At 36.8% G+C, this 20926-nt stretch overlaps 1 protein-coding gene across 1 annotated transcript in view; it reads right to left on the bottom strand.

Annotated features, from left to right (window-relative positions):
• Positions 1 to 18864, bottom strand: part of DNAL1 (dynein axonemal light chain 1) — a 32250-nt gene extending 13386 nt beyond the window's left edge. Inside the window, exons 1-5 of the mRNA XM_045564161.1 lie at positions 18759 to 18864; positions 14103 to 14141; positions 11400 to 11509; positions 7894 to 7949; positions 1953 to 2008 (exon numbers count right to left, since the gene is read on the bottom strand). Coding sequence (XP_045420117.1) covers positions 1953 to 2008; positions 7894 to 7949; positions 11400 to 11509; positions 14103 to 14141; positions 18759 to 18761 — 264 coding nt within the window. The 5' untranslated portion in view covers positions 18762 to 18864. The remainder of the gene's footprint in view (positions 1 to 1952; positions 2009 to 7893; positions 7950 to 11399; positions 11510 to 14102; positions 14142 to 18758) is intronic.
• Between the last annotated feature and the right edge of the window lie 2062 nt (positions 18865 to 20926).

The following is a 20926-nucleotide window of genomic DNA, read 5'->3' on the forward strand; positions in this document are numbered from 1 at the left end:
TTGAAGATTCTGACAGTTGTTAACAAACTGCCTGTCTCAGCAACAGTGTTTAAGAATGCCTTTTCACTATTCTTGAGCACTTCCTGAGTCTCAGTTTCTTTACCTTAAAACTGGTCATCTCTAGCCATTGGCCTTTCTCTTCCTTGACCATGCCAAATTCATTCCCACCAGAGAACCTTTGCACTGGCTGTTCCCACTGTCTTAAAAACTCTATTACCATGGATTTCCACTAAGCTGGCTCCTTTTTAACCTTTACATCTCAGCTCAGATGTCACCTCAGAGGTGACCCAACCATCCTGTTTCTAAAGCAGCCCTCTAGGCAATAACTCTCATCACTTATATTTTTTCCTCTTACTCATTACTATCTGACATTTTTATTTGTTCTCTCTCTCTTTCACCCTACTGAGCATGCCAGTTTTGCTAATCGGCATCTACAATAGCGCTTGATATGTAAAGTATGCACTGTATGAATATTTGAGTGACTCAATATGTTTTATTACTAATTATATAACTATTACTTGAGTTAAAATTTTAATTCTAAAAGTAATATATATTCATTGTAAAAAACAAATCAAGCAATTTATAAATATATGACATATACTGTGAAAGTCTTTCTTCTACCTGCCCCCCAGCTCCATGAGGTAATAAAAATTTTGTTTTGTATACTTAAAAAATTTTGTGAACATACAAATAAATAGATAGGCTCTGTGTGTGTATATATATTAAACTGTTTGTATTAATAGTACACAAGGTATTTTTTCTGTAATTTAGAGTTTTCATTCAATAATATATCAGGAATATCCTTTCATGTCAATCCATGCAGATTTAATACATTTTTAAAAACTGAAGTCACATCCTCTGATCAAAAACCTCCAATGGCTTTGCAAACCACTTGGAAAAAAATCTAAAATCTTATGATGGCCTGTAACGCTCTATAAGGCCTGGTTCCTGGCTCTTTCTCCAACATTGAGGACCACACTCCCTCCCTCATTCAACTCTTCTTGTTCTTATCCAAGGGCACCAAGCAGCTCCATGTTCAGGACATTTTCGCTTACTGTCCCCTGAGCCTGCAGCACTTGTCCCCTATAGACTACATCCTCACTTCCACAGAGAAGAGTTCCGATCACTCTATATTCTCTTACTATGCTTCATTTATCTTCATTGCATTCATCACCACCTGATGTATTATACAATTATTTTTTAGTATGTCTCCTTCCATTATAATGTAAGTTCTACGACATCAGGACTTTTTAAAAATATTCTTCTGTAACTCTAGTGCCCAGAATAGTGCCTGGCTTAAAGTAGGCATTCAAGAAATATGTTCAATGAATTTATTGAATGAATGACATTTAAACTGATTCTTAAACATTAAGTGAAAAAGGAGACGTAAAACAATATGTATAGTATGATTTAATTATCTAAATACCCATTGAAGAATAAAGGCAAAAAAGGTACAAATCAAAATGTTAGCAGTGTTTAAATTGTCAGTGGTTTATAAGCACTTTTTTTTTTTTTTTTTGAGACAGAGTCTCACTCTGTTGCCCGGGCTAGAGTGCCGTGGTGTCAGCCTAGCTCACAGCAACCTCAAACTCCTGGGCTCAAGCGATCCTCCTGCCTCAGCCTCCCCAGTAGCTGGGACTACAGGCATGCACCACCATGCCCGGCTAATTTTTCTATATATATTTTTAGCTGTCCATATAATTTCTTTCTGTTTTTAGTAGAGACGGGGTCTCGCTCTTGCTCAGGCTGGTCTCAAACTCCTAAGCTCAAACAATCCGCCTGCCTCAGCCTCCCAGAGTGCTAGGATTACAGGCGTGAGCCACCACGCCCGGCCATATAAGCACTTTTAATAGTTGCTTTTCTACTTTGTAAAGTTTCTGCAATAGACAAGCATTATTTTTATACTAATAAAAAAAGTGTGTATTTTTCTTAAGTAATAAATAACAACCTACCAGTCCATTTAAGTTCTTTATGTTGTTTCTTCCTAAAGATAATATCCTCAAGTTTTCTGTAGTGGAAAGAAAACATTTTTTTGTTTATGAGAATCATATTACAAAATCATTGTAAATCTAGAAGCTTTAATAAATTTTCTATAATATCCTGATATAATGAGTAAGAAAAGCTGTGTTAATAAAAATGGGTAATCAAATAGGAAATAACATTGACCTATCATCTAAGGTAAATACTACAACTATAATTTCACATCATGCCAATATTAAGTTAAAAAAAATGGTTAGCTATTTGGAATTCATGGTCTTACATTGCTGGCTAGTAAAAATATTACAGGGATAAAATAAGAGTAAAGAAGATTTTAAGTTTGGAAGCATACATATTTCAAATCTCTTATGAGAACTCAGACTATAAAATAGAAACATATATTTATGTATTATAGCCTACCTTACTCCACAAGGGATCAGAAGTAAAATAAAATAAATTTAGTATTTATAAAACCTTTTGCTTTCAATCTTTTTAATAATTAGACTGTGATTTCATTAAAAACATAAAATGCCTGTTTGTATTTTTTAAAAAGATGTTTCTATTTGTATATCTACAGGCTATTTCTGGAAGAGAAAAACAAAAGTAGAAAAGGTTGCCTTTAGAAGGATTTGGGAGTCCATGGTCAGAAGACTTATTTTTCATTGTATTACTAACTTCTTTTGGACCATTTGAATAAAACCATGTGCATATATTATTTTTCCAAATTAAAAAGAATAGATTTCTAATAAAATACAAGAAACCTTAATTTTGTTCTAAGAAACTACTGTGATTGCTTTTGCATTAGATATACATTTAGTTTTCACAACTTAAGCTTCTATAACTCCCTTATCTTATATGGTAGTCACTAGCCACATGTGGCTATTCAATTTAAATTAATTAAAATTAAACACAACAGGCAAGGTGTGATGGCTCATTCCTGTAATCCCAGCACTTTGGGAGGCCAAGCTGGAGGATTGCTTGAGGCCAGGAGTTTGAGACATGCCTGGGCAACATAGAGAAATATTGCACTTGCAATATTACAGCAAATAGTACAGATAAAAATTCCTGCTATCATGGAGCTAATATTTGGCAGATAATAAACAAAGTAAATAAGTATATTAGATAATGACAAGTGTGAAGGAGAAAAGAAATAAGCAGGTAAAAAGAATAAAATGTCAGGGGGTTGGGAGTGGTTGACTTTTTAGGTAGAAGATGACTTCTAAGTAAAGACCCGAAGAAAGTGAGGGAGTTAGCTATGCAGACATCTGGAGGAAGAACACTTACAGGCAGAGAGAGAAGTTCAAGTACAAAGGCTTTGAGGCAGGACCACATAAGGAGAGTTCATAAAACACAAGAGGCTAAGTGAGAGAATGAAGGAAGAGTAATAGGCCATGAAATTAGAGAAATAATAGGCCTTATAGAAGATGTGAAAGAGCGGAGTCAAGAAATTACCAGGGGCTTTGGTCTGAGCAACTGGAAAACTGAACTTGTTGCTACCTGAGATAAAGAAACACACAAGGAGTTGGTTTAGCTGGGACTAGGGGAAGATATCAGGACTCAGTTTTGGATGTGTTAAGTACGAGTTGCCCATTAGACATCTAGTGGAAATACCAGGGAACTAAATGTATGAATCTGTAGTTCAGAGGAGATATCTGGGCTAGAGATTTAAACTTGGGAGCCATCAGCATATAGATGGCAAAGCCATGACTCTGGATGAGATAATCTAGGTAGTAAGTGAAGACATAACAGAGAGGAGATACAAGAACTGAGTCCTGGGGCACTGTAATATTTAAACGTCAGGGATATGAGACTGGGAAAAAGTGGCCAGAAAGATAGGAGGAAACCAGGAAGAGACAGTATCCTAAAGCCAAATATTAAAAGTGCTTCAGGCCGGGCGCGGTGGCTCATGCCTGTAATCCTAGCACTCTGGGAGGCCGAGGTGGGTGGATTGCTCAAGGTCAGGAGTTCGAGACCAGCCTGAGCAAGAGCGAGACCCCCGTCTCTACTAAAAATAGAAACAAATTATCTGGCCAACTAAAAATATATAGAAAAAATTAGCCGGGCATGGTGGCGCATGCCTGTAGTCCCAGCTACTCGGGAGGCTGAGGCAGTAGGATCGCTTAAGCCCAGGAGTTTGAGGTTGCTGTGAGCTAGGCTGACACCACGGCACTCACTCTAGCCTGGGCAACAGAGTGAGACTCTGTCTCAAAAAAAAAAAAAAAAAAAAAGTGCTTCAAAGAGGGAAGAAAAATCATCCATGTCAAAATATGCTGATTGATCAACTAAAATGAGGACTGAGAAATAACCTGAGAAATCAGAGGTAACAAATATATACAACTCATTCAAAGATAACATCTAACTTAATACATAAAACTCCTTTTTTTAAAAATGCACATGAAAATGATGATAACGAATGGCTAAAAAGATCTTATTGTTATGCAGGGAAATAGATATCAAAGTTATAGATTAAGTGTTCTAACATAACACAGTTACATATTTTGTGTATTTTATATGCTATGTAAGGTAGGGCACCACCAGAAGGAAAGCACTGTTGTTTCCTTTATACAAGGTCCTGATGAAAATAAACTGTTTATTTTTAAGCTGAAAAAGTAAAGTATAATTTTTCACTGAAGATAAATAGTAAAAAATTTCTTTTTTTTTTTTTTTTGAGACAGAGTCTCACTCTGTTGCCTGGGCTAGAGTGCCGTGGCGTCAGCCTAGCTCACAGCAACCTCAAACTCCTGGGCTCAAGCAATCCTCCTGCCTCAGCCTCCCAAGTAGCTGAGACTACAGGCCTGCACCACCATGCCCGGCTAATTTATATATATATATATATGTTTTTAGTTGTCCATATAATTTCTTTCTATTTTTAGTAGAGACGGGAGTCTTGCTCTTGCTCAGGCTGGTCTCGAACTCCTGAGCTCAAACAATCCGCCCGCCTCGGCCTCCCAGAGTGCCAGGATTATAGGCGTGAGCCACCGTGCCTGGCCAAAAAATTTATTTTCTAATTATTATTTTTTTCTTTTATTACACATCTGCTACAGATGATTATTTTATAATTATTAATATTCATATTATGCAGCTTTTTTTTAGACATGGCTTGACATAGTCATATCATGCAGTTTTCTAATCACAGTTTTAATACAATAAATATAAATCGCCATTAGGGTAATTCTGCCTGATAAACCATCAGCTAAATAGGAATAGCTATTTATTTCAGATCCTTTCATCACAGCATAATAGGTAAGACTACAGTATTCATCAAAGGAAAGGGGTAGGAGGCAAGCTAGAGTCACAAATTCAATTCTCATATGGATCAGTTAGCTACTTTTTGCTTCACAGTCACAGATAAAATGTATTCTCTAGCCATAGACTGCAGCAGTATTATTTGTTACAAGCAGAACTAAAATGAGGTGAGTTGAGAATAGCAAATGCCTATACTCTCTCATTCAAGTCTACAGCAGATATGAATGATTGATCAACTTTTCCACTAAGTTTTTAGAACTCTTCTTAATACAATTTTCCTCACTACCAATTAATTGATCAAAGTTAGAATGTGAGTCAAAACCCATTGCCAGCCCTATGTACAAGGTCATCCATTTTCACTATTATCATAGTCATGTTTTTATAAAAAGAAAAGCATGTAATCTGTCATGATGCTACCAATAGTCACATATATGCAAATTACTTCAATTACAGACAAAGAAACTGAGGCAGAGAATAAAATGAAATATCCTAAATTATTTAATGAGTCAGTAAAAAATTGGAATAAATTGAGTCATCTTATGCCCAGGTCCAATAGTTAACACTTCCTCTCTAGCACTGCATAAATACCAAATGCCAACTTTGAGTAAGGTACCAGGGATGGGGGGACTGGAATGGAAGATAAAAAGATTAATAATATGTGAAGCTTACTCTCAAAGAACTTGCTATCTAAAGCATACAACATAATCTCAACTAATTGTAATAATGGTTAATATTTATTGAGCATTTTATAAGCACCAGGCACAATTCTAACTACTCACTTAATCTTCACATAACTTCAAGTAACACATACTTGAGATAGGTAATTATTATTATAATCCAAGGTAGACTGTTACAAATATTCCCAAAGGAGTAATTAACTATGACAATGGAGATTAGGGAAGTCTTTAGGGAGGTGGTGATGATCCTAATCTTCATTTCTGGTAGGATTTTCTTGTTAGAGGAAGGGAATGTTCCCAGTGAAAAGCACTGCATTAACAAATGAACAAAATCATAAAAAAAGAATGGTATGTCTGGGCATAAATAGGGTGGTGCAAGCCTTTAGATGACTTTGAATGCAACATCAAGACATTTGGTCTTTACTGGGCAAAGAGGCTCCATTAAAAGATCTCTGATTTGGGGGAATGATATTAAAATATTTTTAGAAAGAAAATTCTGGTTATCAGTGATGAAGATCAACTGAAGAGCAGAAAGACGGAGAAAAGGATATCAATTAGGAGGCTAACATCGAAGTTGTAAGGCAGTGTTTTTCAACCTATGGGTCATGATCCATTAATAGGTTGTGAAATCAACTTAGTATGTTGTGAATAAAAAAAAGAAATCAAATGTTAAAAATATACACTGGAACCTATGCTGTAAGGGTAAATATTGTTTTGCAAATTTTATTCCAGTTTATATGTATATGTGTTTAATTGATGTATGTATTCATATGAATGTATAATGAACTCCAATGTATTTCTTACTGTGGAGAGTAGTCAAAAATGTTTGATAAACATGATCTAAGGGGTAGATGATGAGGGTCTAAATGAAACATGTAGTTCCTGGAAATGGAAAAGCAACAAATTATTTGAGAGCTCCTTCAAAGAGTAAACACAATTTAGTGATGGACTTGGATGTAGGGCTTGAGGAGAGAACATGGTAGGCTACATAATGGCTCCCCAAAAGATACGTACATTATAATCCCTGGAACCTGTGAATGTTACCTTATATGGCAAAAATACCATACAGATGCGACTCATTTAAGGATCTTGAGATGGGGAGTTTATCCTCAATATTTGGGTATGCCTTAAATGTAATCACATGTATCCTTATAAGAGGAAGGCAGACAGAGACTTGACACAGACAGAAGAACAGAAGGCAATGTGACCACAGAAATAGAGACTGGAGGCAGTCACAAGTCGAGGAATGCAGCAGCCACCAGAAGCTGGAAGAGGCAAGGAAAAGATTCTCCCCTCAAGCCTCCAGAGAGAGTGTGGCTTGACTTTGGCCCAGTGAAACTGACTTTAGACGTCTGGTCGCCAAACTGTAAGAGAATAAATATCTGTTGTTTTAAGCCACCAAGTTATAGCAGCCATAGGAAACTTAATACAGAGAGTCAGAGGCCTCGGCAACTGGGCAGGAGGCAATGTCATTAACAAGAATAAGGAGCACAGAAAAAGATTAAATTTTAAATATAACAAATTCAAAATACACACAAGACAAATCTGAACAAACAAATATATAATAAAAAATCTGATATTCTAGTTGGGTGTAGTGGCTCATGCTTGTAATCCCTACACTTTGGGAGGCTGAGGTGGGAGGATCTCTTGAGGCCAGGAGTTCAAGATCAGCCTGGGCAACATAGTGAGACCCCATCTCTACAAAAAATAAGAAAAATTAGCTGAGCATGGTGGTGTGTGCCTGGAGTCCTAGCTACTCAGGAGGCTGGGGCAGGAAGATCACTTGAGCCCAGGAGTTCAAGGTTACAGTGAGCTATAATTGCACTACTGCACTCCAGCCTGGATGACAGAGCAAGACCCTGTTTCTAAAAAACAAACAAACAAAAAAACCTTACAAAACAGGTGCCAGCTTCTTGAATTACATAGTGTCTCTGGAATGTTATTCCAATAAATAGAAAAATCCAAGAACCAGCTGTTACTGTGGATCACTTACTTAAGCCATTCAGGTTGGCAATTTTTTCAATGCAGTTTGTAGACAGTGAAAGCTTCCTTTAAAAAAACAAAGAAAAATTTGAATTAATATGAAAAACTTAAATGGTATATCAGAAATTATTCCTCAGTAATAATTCCCATGAAAGATAATATTTAAATCATACTTCTTTTTTACACGGTATCCTTTTTTCCCACTCACTCATGGCATTTATTCCTTCATTTTGAAATCTCTGTCTTTTCTGATTACAAAAGTTCATAGACACCCATCATAGAAAATTAAAGAAAAAAACCTCTTTGGGGGCAATTTGGCATTATCTATTAAATTTTTTCCAGGTGTAGTGGTTCACACTGTAATCCCAGCTACTTAGGAGGCTGAAATAGGAGGCTCACTTGAGCCCTGGAGTTCGAGATCAGCCTGGGTAATATAGTGAGACTGTCTCAAAAAAAATTTTCTTTTTTAAATGCATGTATTTTTTGACCCAGTATCTCACTTCTAGGAATACATCCCACTGAAATACTAATACAAATGCCAAAAGATATATGAACTAGATTATTTGTTGTATTATTATAATAGCAAAAAAACTGAAAAAAATCTATAAACACCTGTCAACTGAGGAACAGATAATGAAATACTAAACTGCCACCAAAACAAATAAGATTGGGCTATAACTACTGATTTGGGAAGACGTCCATGATTCATAGTTAAGTTTAAAAACCATTTATCAGACCAATATATTTTATATGATCCTTTGTGTAAGAAAAGTAAAACAGAACTACATATATGCATTTGTGGAGAGATGTATTTTCATGTGTTGAATCATTCAGACAAGTATACTCAAAAAAGTCACATGTAATCTTAACTGCCCTACATATACCTCCAGAGATTCTTACTTTTAATAGTTTGTATATATTTTTCTAGACTTATTCTATACTTACTTTAATCATATAAAAACAAAATTTTAAAACGGAACAGAATTACATATTCTTTTTTTTTTTTTTTTTTAAGAAATGAGGTCTTGCTATTTTGCCCCGGCTGGACTCCAACTCCTGGGCTCAATCCTCCCACCTCAGCCTCTTGAGTAGCTGGAACTACAGGCGTGCACTAACACATCCAGCTGAATTATACATTCTTTATCTTCCTTTCTTGATAAAAATGTTTAATATCTTAGTAAATTTCATGCAAAAAACATAATAAAGCCAGGCACATTGATAATAAAGCCAGGCACACCTACTCCAGAGGCTGAGGAGGGAGGATCACTTGAGGCCAGAAATTCGAGTCCGGCCTGGGCAATATAGCGAGATCCCATCTCAAAAACAAAATGACATATATATATATATAATCCATATATAAAATAAAAGCTAATTTTATTGAACATTTAATTTGTGCCTACTATGCTTCTAAGTACTTTACATATATTAACTATCCTAATCATCACAACAATATTCTGAGATAAGTATTATTAATATTATCCACATTTTACAAATGAAATTGAGGAACAAAAATGTTAAGCAATTTTACACAGCCACAAATTGACAGGGCCAAAATTAAAACCCAGGAGAGTTTTGACTCTCTAGAGCATGCTTCTTACCCTTTACAATAAGACTTAAAGGAATTATTCATTTTTCCTACTTGAAACAACAAAAGAAAATATTTTACAGTGTAAATTACTAGTCAAACCTATATATTTTCTAGTCATCCCCCACTCCCGAGAACTATCAGTGAAAAACGTAGTACCTTTAAATCTAGGAATATGGTTGAAAAACAATTCATTAATTCTTGTTTAGGCACCCTGCCCAAAGAGATTGTCAGCAAAAATACGAACAGGTGACGCTAAGTGGTTTCCAAGGTGCTTTGGTTTGGAGTACAAAACTTTTGCAAATTTGTTTGCCTTTGAGATGGCTTTATGAGAAAAAGATATTTGACCACTTTGAAATCATGCTTGAAGCCAAAAAAGCTTCTTGTGGTAGATTTTTATGCGACATACTGTGCTCTCATCATAAAGAATAAGTTGCATACAATAACTAAATATGTTTGCTTTTCCCTTTAATCCCACGGACAGATATTAGTCTAATGCACAAGTTCACAAATATATGTCTAAGAATCATCCAAGTTGCTTACTGTAAATACAGAGTCCTAGGTTTCATCAGTAGATATTCTGTTTCTACAAATGTGGGGTGGGGCTGACCTTCTGCATAAAGTACAGGTGGCCAAGGGATCACACTTAGACAAACACAGGGTGAAGAGGTCAAAAAGACCTTCAGTGATTCTATAGCATTCCACAGCCCCGACAAGAGACAACTGTAGCCTAAAAACATGGTTACAGGCATTGTGGTATAATTGCTTCAAATTAGCCACAGAATCCTGCTAAAACATGTGTTAAGTATTAAGAAAATAAATTAAGAGAAATTAATAGGGATCTGATATTTAAAGTCATGGGAAATAGGATTACAAGGATTACAAATTGTCAACTGATCCCAATTAGAATTTTTTAAAAATGAGAAGGCTCTACAAAAATGCTAACATTGGTTCTTACAAGGTGCTGCGATTTTGGTTGATGTGAATTCTTTTTCTTTGTGCTTTTTATGTATTCTATGTTTTACAATATAGTTTTATAATTTGAAAGGCTTTTTTTTAAGGGGTATCTCTTAGGCATCTAATAAGTAAGGACAGTACTGACTTTGGTAGATAATCTTACAACAGAAAGCAGGTAGATTTAATAACAGAATAATATTTTATTGTGTTATTTAGCTTCTCCCAAAAGACTTGGAAATTTCTATTTTCAAACAACATATTATAAAAACTGTACTGAAAAAGTATTGTACTGTTCTGTATTACTCTATTACTAATCCTATAAATCAATAATCTTTCATGTTTGGCCTTGCCAAAAGGAAAATTACATAAGCAAACAAAAAAATAAATAAAGATCACAGAAAACAAACATATTTTTCTAGTTTGAATGTTTAAGAAAAGAAAGGGGCCGGGCGAGGTGGCTCACGCCTGTAATCCTAGCCCTCTGGGAGGCCGAGGCGGGTGGATCGCTCGAGGTCAGGAGTTTGAGACCATCCTGAGCGAGACCCCATCTCTACTAAAAATAGAGATAAATTATCTGGACAACTAAATATATATATATAGAAAAAATTAGCCGGGCATGGTGGCGCATGCCTGTAGTCCCAGCTACTCGGGAGGGTGAGGCAGTAGGATCGCTTAAGCCCAGGAGTTTGAGGTTGCTGTGAGCTAGGCTGACACCATGGCACTCACTTTAGCCCAGGCAACAAAGTGAGACTCTCTCTCAAAAAAAAAAAAAAAAAAAGAAAGGGAAACATAATAGTAATACTAGAAGGATGAAAAAAGAGAACTGCCAGCTGTAGTGGCTCATGCCTTTAATCCCAGCTACTGGCAAGGCTGAGGCAGGAGGATGGCTTAGGCCCAGGAGTCCAGCTTGGGCAACACAGTGAGATCCCTGTCTCTCTCTGAAAAAAAAGAAACAAGGAAAGAAGAGAACTTACTCGCAATTACCAAGTGTGGACAATGATGCATCCATCTTCTCTATAGGGGGAATCTGGGCATAAAGCTTTATTTCTTTGGCTTCAGATGGCCTCTGACCAGTTTTCTCTTCCTATGAGAAAAATTAATTTGGAAGAAAATGATTGATCCCTGATTGTAATGTGGAACCAAAAGAGGTCAGAATTTCCCAGGCTTTTCAATGTTTATTTTAAAAAAATATTAGAATTTAATAAACTGTTTAATAATTCTTTACCATTCACTTATTGTAAACATTTACTTACTAACCCTGATCACCAGGCTTCTACATGGCTGAATAACTGTTAGGTCCCTACCAAATGGACATGAGAAAAGAACATAACTTTTATTTTTGTAATACTTAAAATCCTTCAAGATTGTTTGTTAATCCTATCAGTTAACAAACCAAAACAAAGCACAACAACAAAAACATTCTCCTGGGAAGAATTCCTTGTCCCTAAACAACCTCTTCTTAAATATCAGATTCAGACTTGTAAGATCAACTGTTTTCTTTGTCATCTCATCTTTCTTTTTCTATATACAGTTCAGTTGAAGCTAGAACCCCAAAACACCAAGAATTTTGGGAGACATTCTCTTTACACACACCTGAGGTCAAAGCTATTGCTCTACTCTAATTTAGTACTAAATCCTACCCTAGAGTTTAATGTTAGTACTAAGCACACAATTTAAAATTTAATTACCAGTGTATGCTGCCCAATAATATTAATAGTTTCTAAGCACCTTATTACTTAGAGTTAGTTTTATCTCTCCAATAAAACTGGAAGCTCAGGGACCATTTCCTTTGCTTTCCTATATTTTCTATAACCTAGTGCAGTGTAAGACACACAAAAAAGCTCCTTTTAAAAACTTAAATCGGGGATGGCAAAAGAAAAATAATTAAAAAAAAAAAAGAAGAAAGAAAAAACAAAAACTTAAATCAGGCCGGGTGAGGTGGCTCATGCCTGTAATCCTAGCACTTTGGGAGGCCGAGGTTGGAGGATTGCTTGAGCTCAGGAGTTTGAGACCAGCCTGAGCAAAAGTGAGACCCCCATCTCTACAAAAAATAGAAAAATTAGCCAGGTATGGTGCCATATGCCTGTAGTCTCAGCTACTTGGGAGGCTGAGGCAAGAGAACAGCTTGAGCTCAGGAGGAGTTTGAGGTTGCTGTGACCTAGGATTATGCCAAAGCACTCCAGCCCAGGCAACAGAGCAAGACACTGTCTCAAAAAAAACCAAAAAACAAAAAACTTAATTCACCACACAACAATAATAGGAAATACACAATCAATTGTAAAAAGAGATCTAATACACATCCACTCAGTACTTATTTTTGTGTCATCCATTTGTAGGTTAGGGGAAGGGAAAGTGACACCTAGTAGATCCTCTATAAATGTTCAGTTAATCAACGAAAGAGTGAGACTGATATCTTCAAATAGTCCTAAAGTAAAAAGTGTATGGCCATAATGTAATCTAGAAATAGAATCTACAAACCAAAACAAAAAAACAACTACTTGTTATTGTAAGTAAAGTCCCAAAATCCAACACAAGGAAAATCAAATCTAATACTGAGCCTACTCTATATTGTTGTTTTCTTTTTTAACAGATTTTTCGTTAAATATTTAACCAAACAGAAATGAATTTTTAAAATGCAATTAGGGTAAACAAGAAATTTATAAGGAATAAAACAAGAATTCAAATATTTCACTGTTCTATCTATAATACTTTTGCCTACTTTCCCTAGACACCAAGGCTTCTGAAAACCTTTTTATTCAAAGCCTCACTACAAAAGCAAAAACTACATTATTATGCAAAAGACTAATTATAACATAGACAAATAAGTCAAAGGGCACAGAAATTAAGGAGTCATCTCTGTACTCTATGGAAATTCTCTCTATAATGCTGAATTACAACTGTTCAAACTTTATAAAATATTATGATATTCAAAATATTTGTAATTTATATTTACATGTTTTTTATAATGTCATTTCCTTTCTGATAGTACCTATATGCTTAGTATTTTTATTCAGTATTTTTTCAATTGGCTATGCATGATTTACATTTGGCCACATTGGCTGTCTCTGCTCTAACCTCCAAAATACTAAAACCACCACTTGTCCTAAAGCTTAGATAATCCACAACACATACCACTCTATTACCTGAAAATGACATGCTGTTTAATGATGATAAAGTTGAAAAAGAAAATGTGCTATAACAGAGATTCCAGCAATTTTACAGTAATAGATAAATCAGCCTTTCCATATTTAAATGTTCCAGTGGTCAGATTTTTTAAATTGAAATTTTTATTAAGATATTTGAAGATCTACCTGTAGTTATAAAAAAACAATACAGAGAAATACCTTATACAGTTTTCCCAATTTTCCCCAACGGTTAACACTCTATAAAACTATAGTATAATATAACTATTGATACAATCCACTGATTTTATTTACATTTTCCCAAATTTACTTGTATTCATTTGTATGTATGAGTGTGTATGTTTGTATGTGTGTGTTAAGTCCTATACAATTTTATCACCTGTGTAGTAGGTTCATGTATCCACCACCACAGTCAAGATGGCTGAAGAGTTCCAATACCACAAGAATCCCTTGTACTGAATGGCCAGATTTAAATAACTACCCCCAAATTTTCCTTGCATGGTTTCTAAAAGAAGGGAAAACTCATGTACTCACCCATCTGGCTAGGGCTTCTTTGATTGTTGTTGCTTTTGCCTTTAAAAAAATAAAAGAAAAGAAAAAACAAGGCTGTCTTTACTGGCATGATTTGTTTTAATTTTCAAGCAATAATTATTAGCCTTGGCTTCTACCATTAAAAGGATTGATTTGAGACTTTATATGCAAAGAGGGTATTTTAATTTCCTGAAATGAGAATGATTTATTTAAATATTTCTCAGAGAGAATAAGGAAATCATTATATAATGCTTCACTCCCACTTGGTTTACAAAAAATATGTAGCTTTCAACACCTGACATTAAAACATATCTTATTGGCCGGGCGCGGTGGCTCACGCCTATAATCCTAGCACTCTGGGAGGCCGACACGGGTGGATCATTTGAGCTCAGGAGTTCGAGACCACCCTGAGAAAGAGTTAGACCCCGTCTCTACTAAAACTAGAAAGAAAATTAGCTGGACAACTAAAAAATATATAGAGAAAATTAGGTAGGCATGGTGGCACATGCTTGTAGTCCCAGCTACTGGGGAGGTTGAGGCAGTAGGATTGCTTGAGCCCAGGAGTTTGAGGTTGCTGTGAGCTAAGCTGATGCTACGGCACTCTAGCATGGGCAACAGAGTGAGACTCTGTCTCTAAATAAATAAATAAAATAAAATATATCTTATTGGCTGTTATTGGCTGGGTGAGGTGGCTCATGCCTGAAATCCTAGCACTCTGAGAGGTCAAGGTGGGATGATTACTTGAGCTCAGGAGTTCGAGACCAGCCTGAGCAAGAGCAAGATCCCGTTTCTGCTAAAAAATAGAAAAAAAATTAGCCAAACAACTAAAAATAGAAAAAATTAGCCAGGCATGGTGGAGTGCACCTATAGGCCCAGCTACTTGGGAGGCTGAGGCAGGAGGATCGATTGAGCCCAGGAATTTGAGGTTGCTGTGAGCTAGGCTGATGCCACAGCACTCTAACCCGGACAACAGAGCTAGACTCTGTCTCATAAATAAATAAATAAAATATAACTTTTTTATTGATTCTAAGATCTAACCTTTTTCACATTTTAACACTGAAATTTGAATGCATCTTACAATCAGGAAAAATTTACAATTGTTGTGGCCAAATGGCAGTGGTAAAATTTTAGAAAAATATTAAGCATTTTATTTCAAATACACAGATTCCTTTTTATGTTTATAAAAGATGACACAGGATAAAAATCAATATGTCTTAAATATATTTAAAAGAACTCTATCAATAAGTACAAAATAAAAATTCTAAATAAGAAAGTATTTGTCATAGTTTAATTCCAACTTATTTTTCTTTTCTTAGAACATAAAATAATGTTGCACCTTATAATTAATAGCATCTTAGAATCAATTGAACATGATATTTAAATCTTTAAAGGTACACAAAGGAAGATATTCTTAATGAATTATTGCTGGCAATCATTAAAAAAAAAGAACCCTAAACAAAACAAAAGGGAAGTTTTTATTATAAAGTATATACCTTTATGTATAGAAAGTAAAGACATACAAATAAATAACCCAAAATTATGTCTTTTGCAGCAACATGGAAGGAACTGGAGGCCATAATCTTATGTGAAACAACTCAGACACAGAAAGACAAATACTGCATGTTCTAACAAGTGGGAGCTAAATAATGTGCACCCATGGAAGCAGATTGTACAACGATGGACAATGGAGACTCGGAGGGGTGGGGAGGTAAGAGGGGGAATGTTGACAGTGGGTAAAATGTGCATTGCTCCAGTGATGGATGCACTGAAGGCCCTGACTTCACCACAATGCAATATGTGGATGTAGCAGAATTGCACTTGTACCCCATGAATAGATACAAACAAAAAATTAAAATAAATAAAGTATTCCCTTTAAGATTCCAAAGACATCAAGGATGACCACTATCACTGCTACTGCTTAACATGGTATAGAAGATCTTTATCAATGCTATGATAAAAAGAAATACAAATTGGAATATTAAAAGGAAGAAATAAAACTGTCACTATGTGCAGATGATCATCTATATAGAAAATCCAGTAGAATAAACTGACAAATATTAAAGCAAATGGAGTTCAGCAAGTGAAGACCATTGACAAAGTTAGCAATAAAATTGGGAGAAGATATTTTTAATGTGAAACCAACAAAGGACTAATATCCAGAATACACAAGGAACTCCTAAAATTCAAAAACAAAAAGAAAAATGGAAAAGTTGGCAAAAATATGAACAGAAAATTCACAGAAGCTGAAACCCAGATGACTAATAAGAACATCAAGAAGTGTTTGAGCTCATTGAAAATCAGAAAAATGCAAAGAAAACAATGGGATACTAAATACATCCTCAGATTGGCAAAAGTTAAAGAGTTGGAGAACATGTAGAGAAATGGGAACTCTCTTGCATTGCTGGAGAAAGTAAAAATTGGTTGAGCCATTCTGGAAAGCAGTCTGACAATGCCTAGGGAAATTAAGTATGCAAAGATGTTATGACAGAGCAATACTACTCCTGGATGTATTTCCCAGAGAAATCTTTGCATAGATCCATAAAAAGGCACTTTCACAATATTGTGGAGACACAGTTGGAAGCAATCTAACTGTCTCTTGTGGCAATATAAATTGGTATAAGGTCACTGGTTCCCCTATGTATAGTAGGAGTCAAAAATTCAAATGCCTAAAGGACCAAAAGGACATCACTAATGGGTAAAGCTAACCAGGTAAGGACAGAGCCCATGTAAAGAGGATAATCTTTACTCAGCTCCAGACAACTGTTGGCAGGTCGAACTAAGGGAAAAGAGTTACCCTAATGCCATACTTCTTCAAATATAAAAACTCCATTAATTGTAAGTAACATCCTTATTTTATGTACCATTAATAAAGAAAAGATGCTACTAAATATATGACACTATATTTTGGTAAGACTAAAATGTAAAAAAAATGTGTCCAATGGTAAAACATGGTATTTCTGATTTTTCAGACAAGCCAAAAATCTGGGTTTTAGTGTGAAATATCATTTTAAAGACATTGGAAGATAATTTTTAAAAAATTTAAATATTATGTGGGCTTGTATTTCTGGAGGACCCCAGGTCTACCAGTTTGCAGACTCAGCTAGTTAATCTAATTATAGTCATGTACTGCATAATGACATTTCGGTCAACTATGGACCACATATATGACGGTAGTGCCATAAGAGTATAATACCATATTTTTACTGTACCTTTTCTACATTTAGATAAATAAATACCACTGCATTCCAATTGCCTACAGTATTCAGTATAGTAACATGCTGTACAGGTTTGTAGCCTAGGAGCAACAGACAGTACCATGTAACCCAGGTGTGTTGTAAGCTGTACCATCTGGGTTTGTGTAAGTACACTCTATGATGTTTGCATGACAAAACTGCCTAATGACACTCAGAACATACCTCCATTGTCATTAAGTGGCATATGATTGTATTGCTTCTGATTCTCTATTTGAAAATTTTCAACAATCTCCATGGTTCAAACTTTCATAATTATTTGAAGCTGAGTCTTTCTTCACCTGAATATAAACCTAGGTTCCAGAACTTTTAGCTTTCCTTGACAGTGATTTTCAGCTAAGTGCCTGTGGAATAAAGTAAGGATAACAAGGGGGAAAGCTACTTTTAAAAGAATGGTGTTTAATCTTGTGGTTGTGAGGGTGGGCATGACTTCATCATTTCAATCTCCTGGGCTCAATTTCTGCTCACTTGTATAGGATTTGAATCACAAAAAGAAGACAGCTAATTATACTTAACTTCATAAACATCTCCATCTGGCAGGACAATCATATATTTTGCTAAATAGCTTTGGCTGGGTCTGTAACCCTTTTTAAACTACTAGTTGGAAATACCAAGTATGTAAGCAAGGGAGTGCACAATTTAAGTAGTTGAGGAGCATCACTAGGTAAAATCATTACTTCATAAAGAACTAATTGGATAGACCGCTGGTAAATTTCAAACCTAAGGCAGCAGCATTTTTCAAGGTGTAGTGGGACGTCCCCAAATTTTAGAATCACTTGAGGTGTGTTGTCGAAATGCACACTCCTGAACTCCCCAATCATATTTAAACTTCATTATCGGCAATTGCAACAAGCCCATACTTATGAATACTGAAATTTGAGAAACAATGCCTTAATATACCCATCAGAGTGGGTTTTGCGGTGTTGCCTAATAACTGCACTTACAGTCATTCAGAGGGCAACCTGGGTTCATCACAAGTTATGAATGCTGCTGCAATGGGTGTTACAAAGACCCCTCTGGTGACAGCCCCTCCCTTCATCTCACCAGGGGAGAAACTTAAAATTACTTCTATGTAAAGAGACATCTTTATCCACACACTCCTTCCCATCACCTTTTCCACTCCAATCCGCTCTTTTTTGAGAATTTCCTGCTCTTCGCCCTCCCATTTCTCGTGTCAGGGTCCCTCCACCTTAACCCCACCTCCAATCCATCCCAGGCCGCCCTCGCTCCAGACCACCCCCTGCCAGGGCTTCTCTTTCCCCCCAGGCCTCTGACTCCACGGAGCTGGAGACCGCTGCCGGCTCCCGTCCGCTGTTCGAGGATCCCCTGACCCTCAGCACGCCACGGTCACCCTTTTCCACTCCCAATCTCCTCTCAGCTTTGGCTACGAGGCCCGAAGGGTACTCACCATTCCGGCGGTTGCTACTGTCACTGCTCTGGTTGCTAGGGCCCGCCGGGGTCAGTGCGCGTGCGCACTTCTCGGCGCACGCCGCGGATGCCATCCCCGGCAGCGGTCCTTTCTCTCCGCCCTAAGGGTGGTGCGAGCGGGGCATTGTGGGACGGTGTGGGGTCCTCCCGCCCTGCTGCGTTTGCTACCCTGTGGCTGCCGGCGTCGCGGAGGGCTCCAGAGCCCAACTGAGCACGGAATGGTCGGGGGCTGTGCTTTTCCCTGCCCAGAGCAATTTCAGCTGGTCTGCGGTGACATGCCCGCGTAAAGTTTAAAACTTTAGCATCTCCTCTCTAACAATTGCCCGTCTCATAAAAGAACGTTCTATTTTATTTATTATTTTCTAACGGAAATGTATGATTTTATTTTATTTCATTTTATTTTTAATTTCAGAATATTATGGGGGTACAAACAAAAGAACGTTTTAAATTCCTTTCCCCGACAGATTGCCTTTTCGGTCCGGTCCTTTTCCTGATAGGGGAGAATAAACTGCTTGTAATTAACCTCGCCATCCGACTGAGGATACCCAGAGCCACACTCGACCAGAATTTCCTGTATTTCTCTACCCGGAACCGTCCAGGGAGCCAGAGGGGTGGCTGAAAGCGTGATTCCACATTTAAAATATAACAAAATGTTGGTTTTACGTAACTGAGGTGTCTTTTTTCTCCCACCTACCAAATTAACTAAATATGGTAAAAAGAAAAAAAAAAAGATTGATAGAGTTGTTAGGAGTATGGAGAAACAGGGACGCACAAATACACTGCTGTTTATAATTGATCCAGCCTTTCTGGAGGGCTGTAGGCAATATGTATTAAAAGCTTCGAAAAATTTGTGACCCAGCAGTTCCACTTCTAGTACTTCATCCTGAAGAAATAGATATTCTTCACAGACATGTGGGCTCAAAGCTTTAGTAACAAGGAGAAAAATCAACCCAAATGTGAACAAAAGAGAATTGGTTAGTAGTATTGAACGTGCAAACAATGAAATAATATACTTCTGACACAGGAAAGTGACTCCCAACGCTGGGAGCCACTTGAAGTCCTTGGCTTGGTGCAAGAAGGAATTCAGGAGCGAGCTGACAGTATAAAGTGAAAGCAAGATTTATTCAGAAACTATAGAAAGTCTACTCCACAGGCAGAGCAGAGAGGTTAGTTCTCCCTGCAGAAGAGAACTGGCCCCATGGTTCCTGTTGCCCCTCTATTTAAGCAATGGCTTAATTATAGCCTAACAAGAGGAGGAACATTCATGGAGGGGTGGTGTTTTCCTTGAATTAGGGTGACACCCTCCTTTTGACTAAAGTTGGTTTAGCAGGAAGTGTCATGGTGTCAGTGGGACCATGCCTGATGGGAGTGGGAGGTTTTCTTAGAAACTTTTATGGTAATGAAATGTATAATGAAGCTGTAAGGTCAAGAGGTAGTCAATTTCTCCACCATCTTGGTTCTAACCTGCTGGAACTTGCCCTGCCTCCACCCTGTTCTGATCAGAGTAGTTCGAAACTATGTTTTGAGACGTCCTGACTCAGGCAATGCCTTAAGCAATGCCCAAAGCAATACCTGCCAGTTCCCTGTTTCACTTCCATTAAAAATATTGCTGAGGTGGCTCACACCTGTAATCTTAGCACTCTGGGAGGCTGAGGCTGGAAGATCGTTTGAGCCCAGGAGTTGGAAGTTGCAGTGAGCTATGATGAGCAATGATGACAGCCACTACAGTCTAATCCCAACAACAGAGTGAGACTCTGTCTCAAAAAAAAAAAAAAATTGCTGAAATGCATCTATTCATATGCGAAGATAGTCATGATATTTTAAGTAAAAATCTTAAGTTACCAAACAAAATAAATTGGTATGATTGTCTTTAAATATATATCACAGACACATATATACATAAACATACATCTAAAAGGATATTATAAGGGTTTAATGTTTGTTAGGGACTGAACTGTGTCTCCCCAAAATGCATATGCTAAAGGCCTAAGCCCCAACATGGCAGTATTTGGAGACAGGTCCTTTAAGGAGGTAATTAAGGTTAAATGAGGCCAAGTGATGGGGCAATACTCCAACTGCACTGGTGTTTTTATAAGAATAGGAGACACCAGGAACACCAGCACAGAAAAAGGCCATGTGAGAACCTCA

Source organism: Lemur catta, chromosome 1, assembly GCF_020740605.2.
Source record: "Lemur catta isolate mLemCat1 chromosome 1, mLemCat1.pri, whole genome shotgun sequence".
NCBI lineage: Eukaryota > Metazoa > Chordata > Mammalia > Primates > Lemuridae > Lemur > Lemur catta.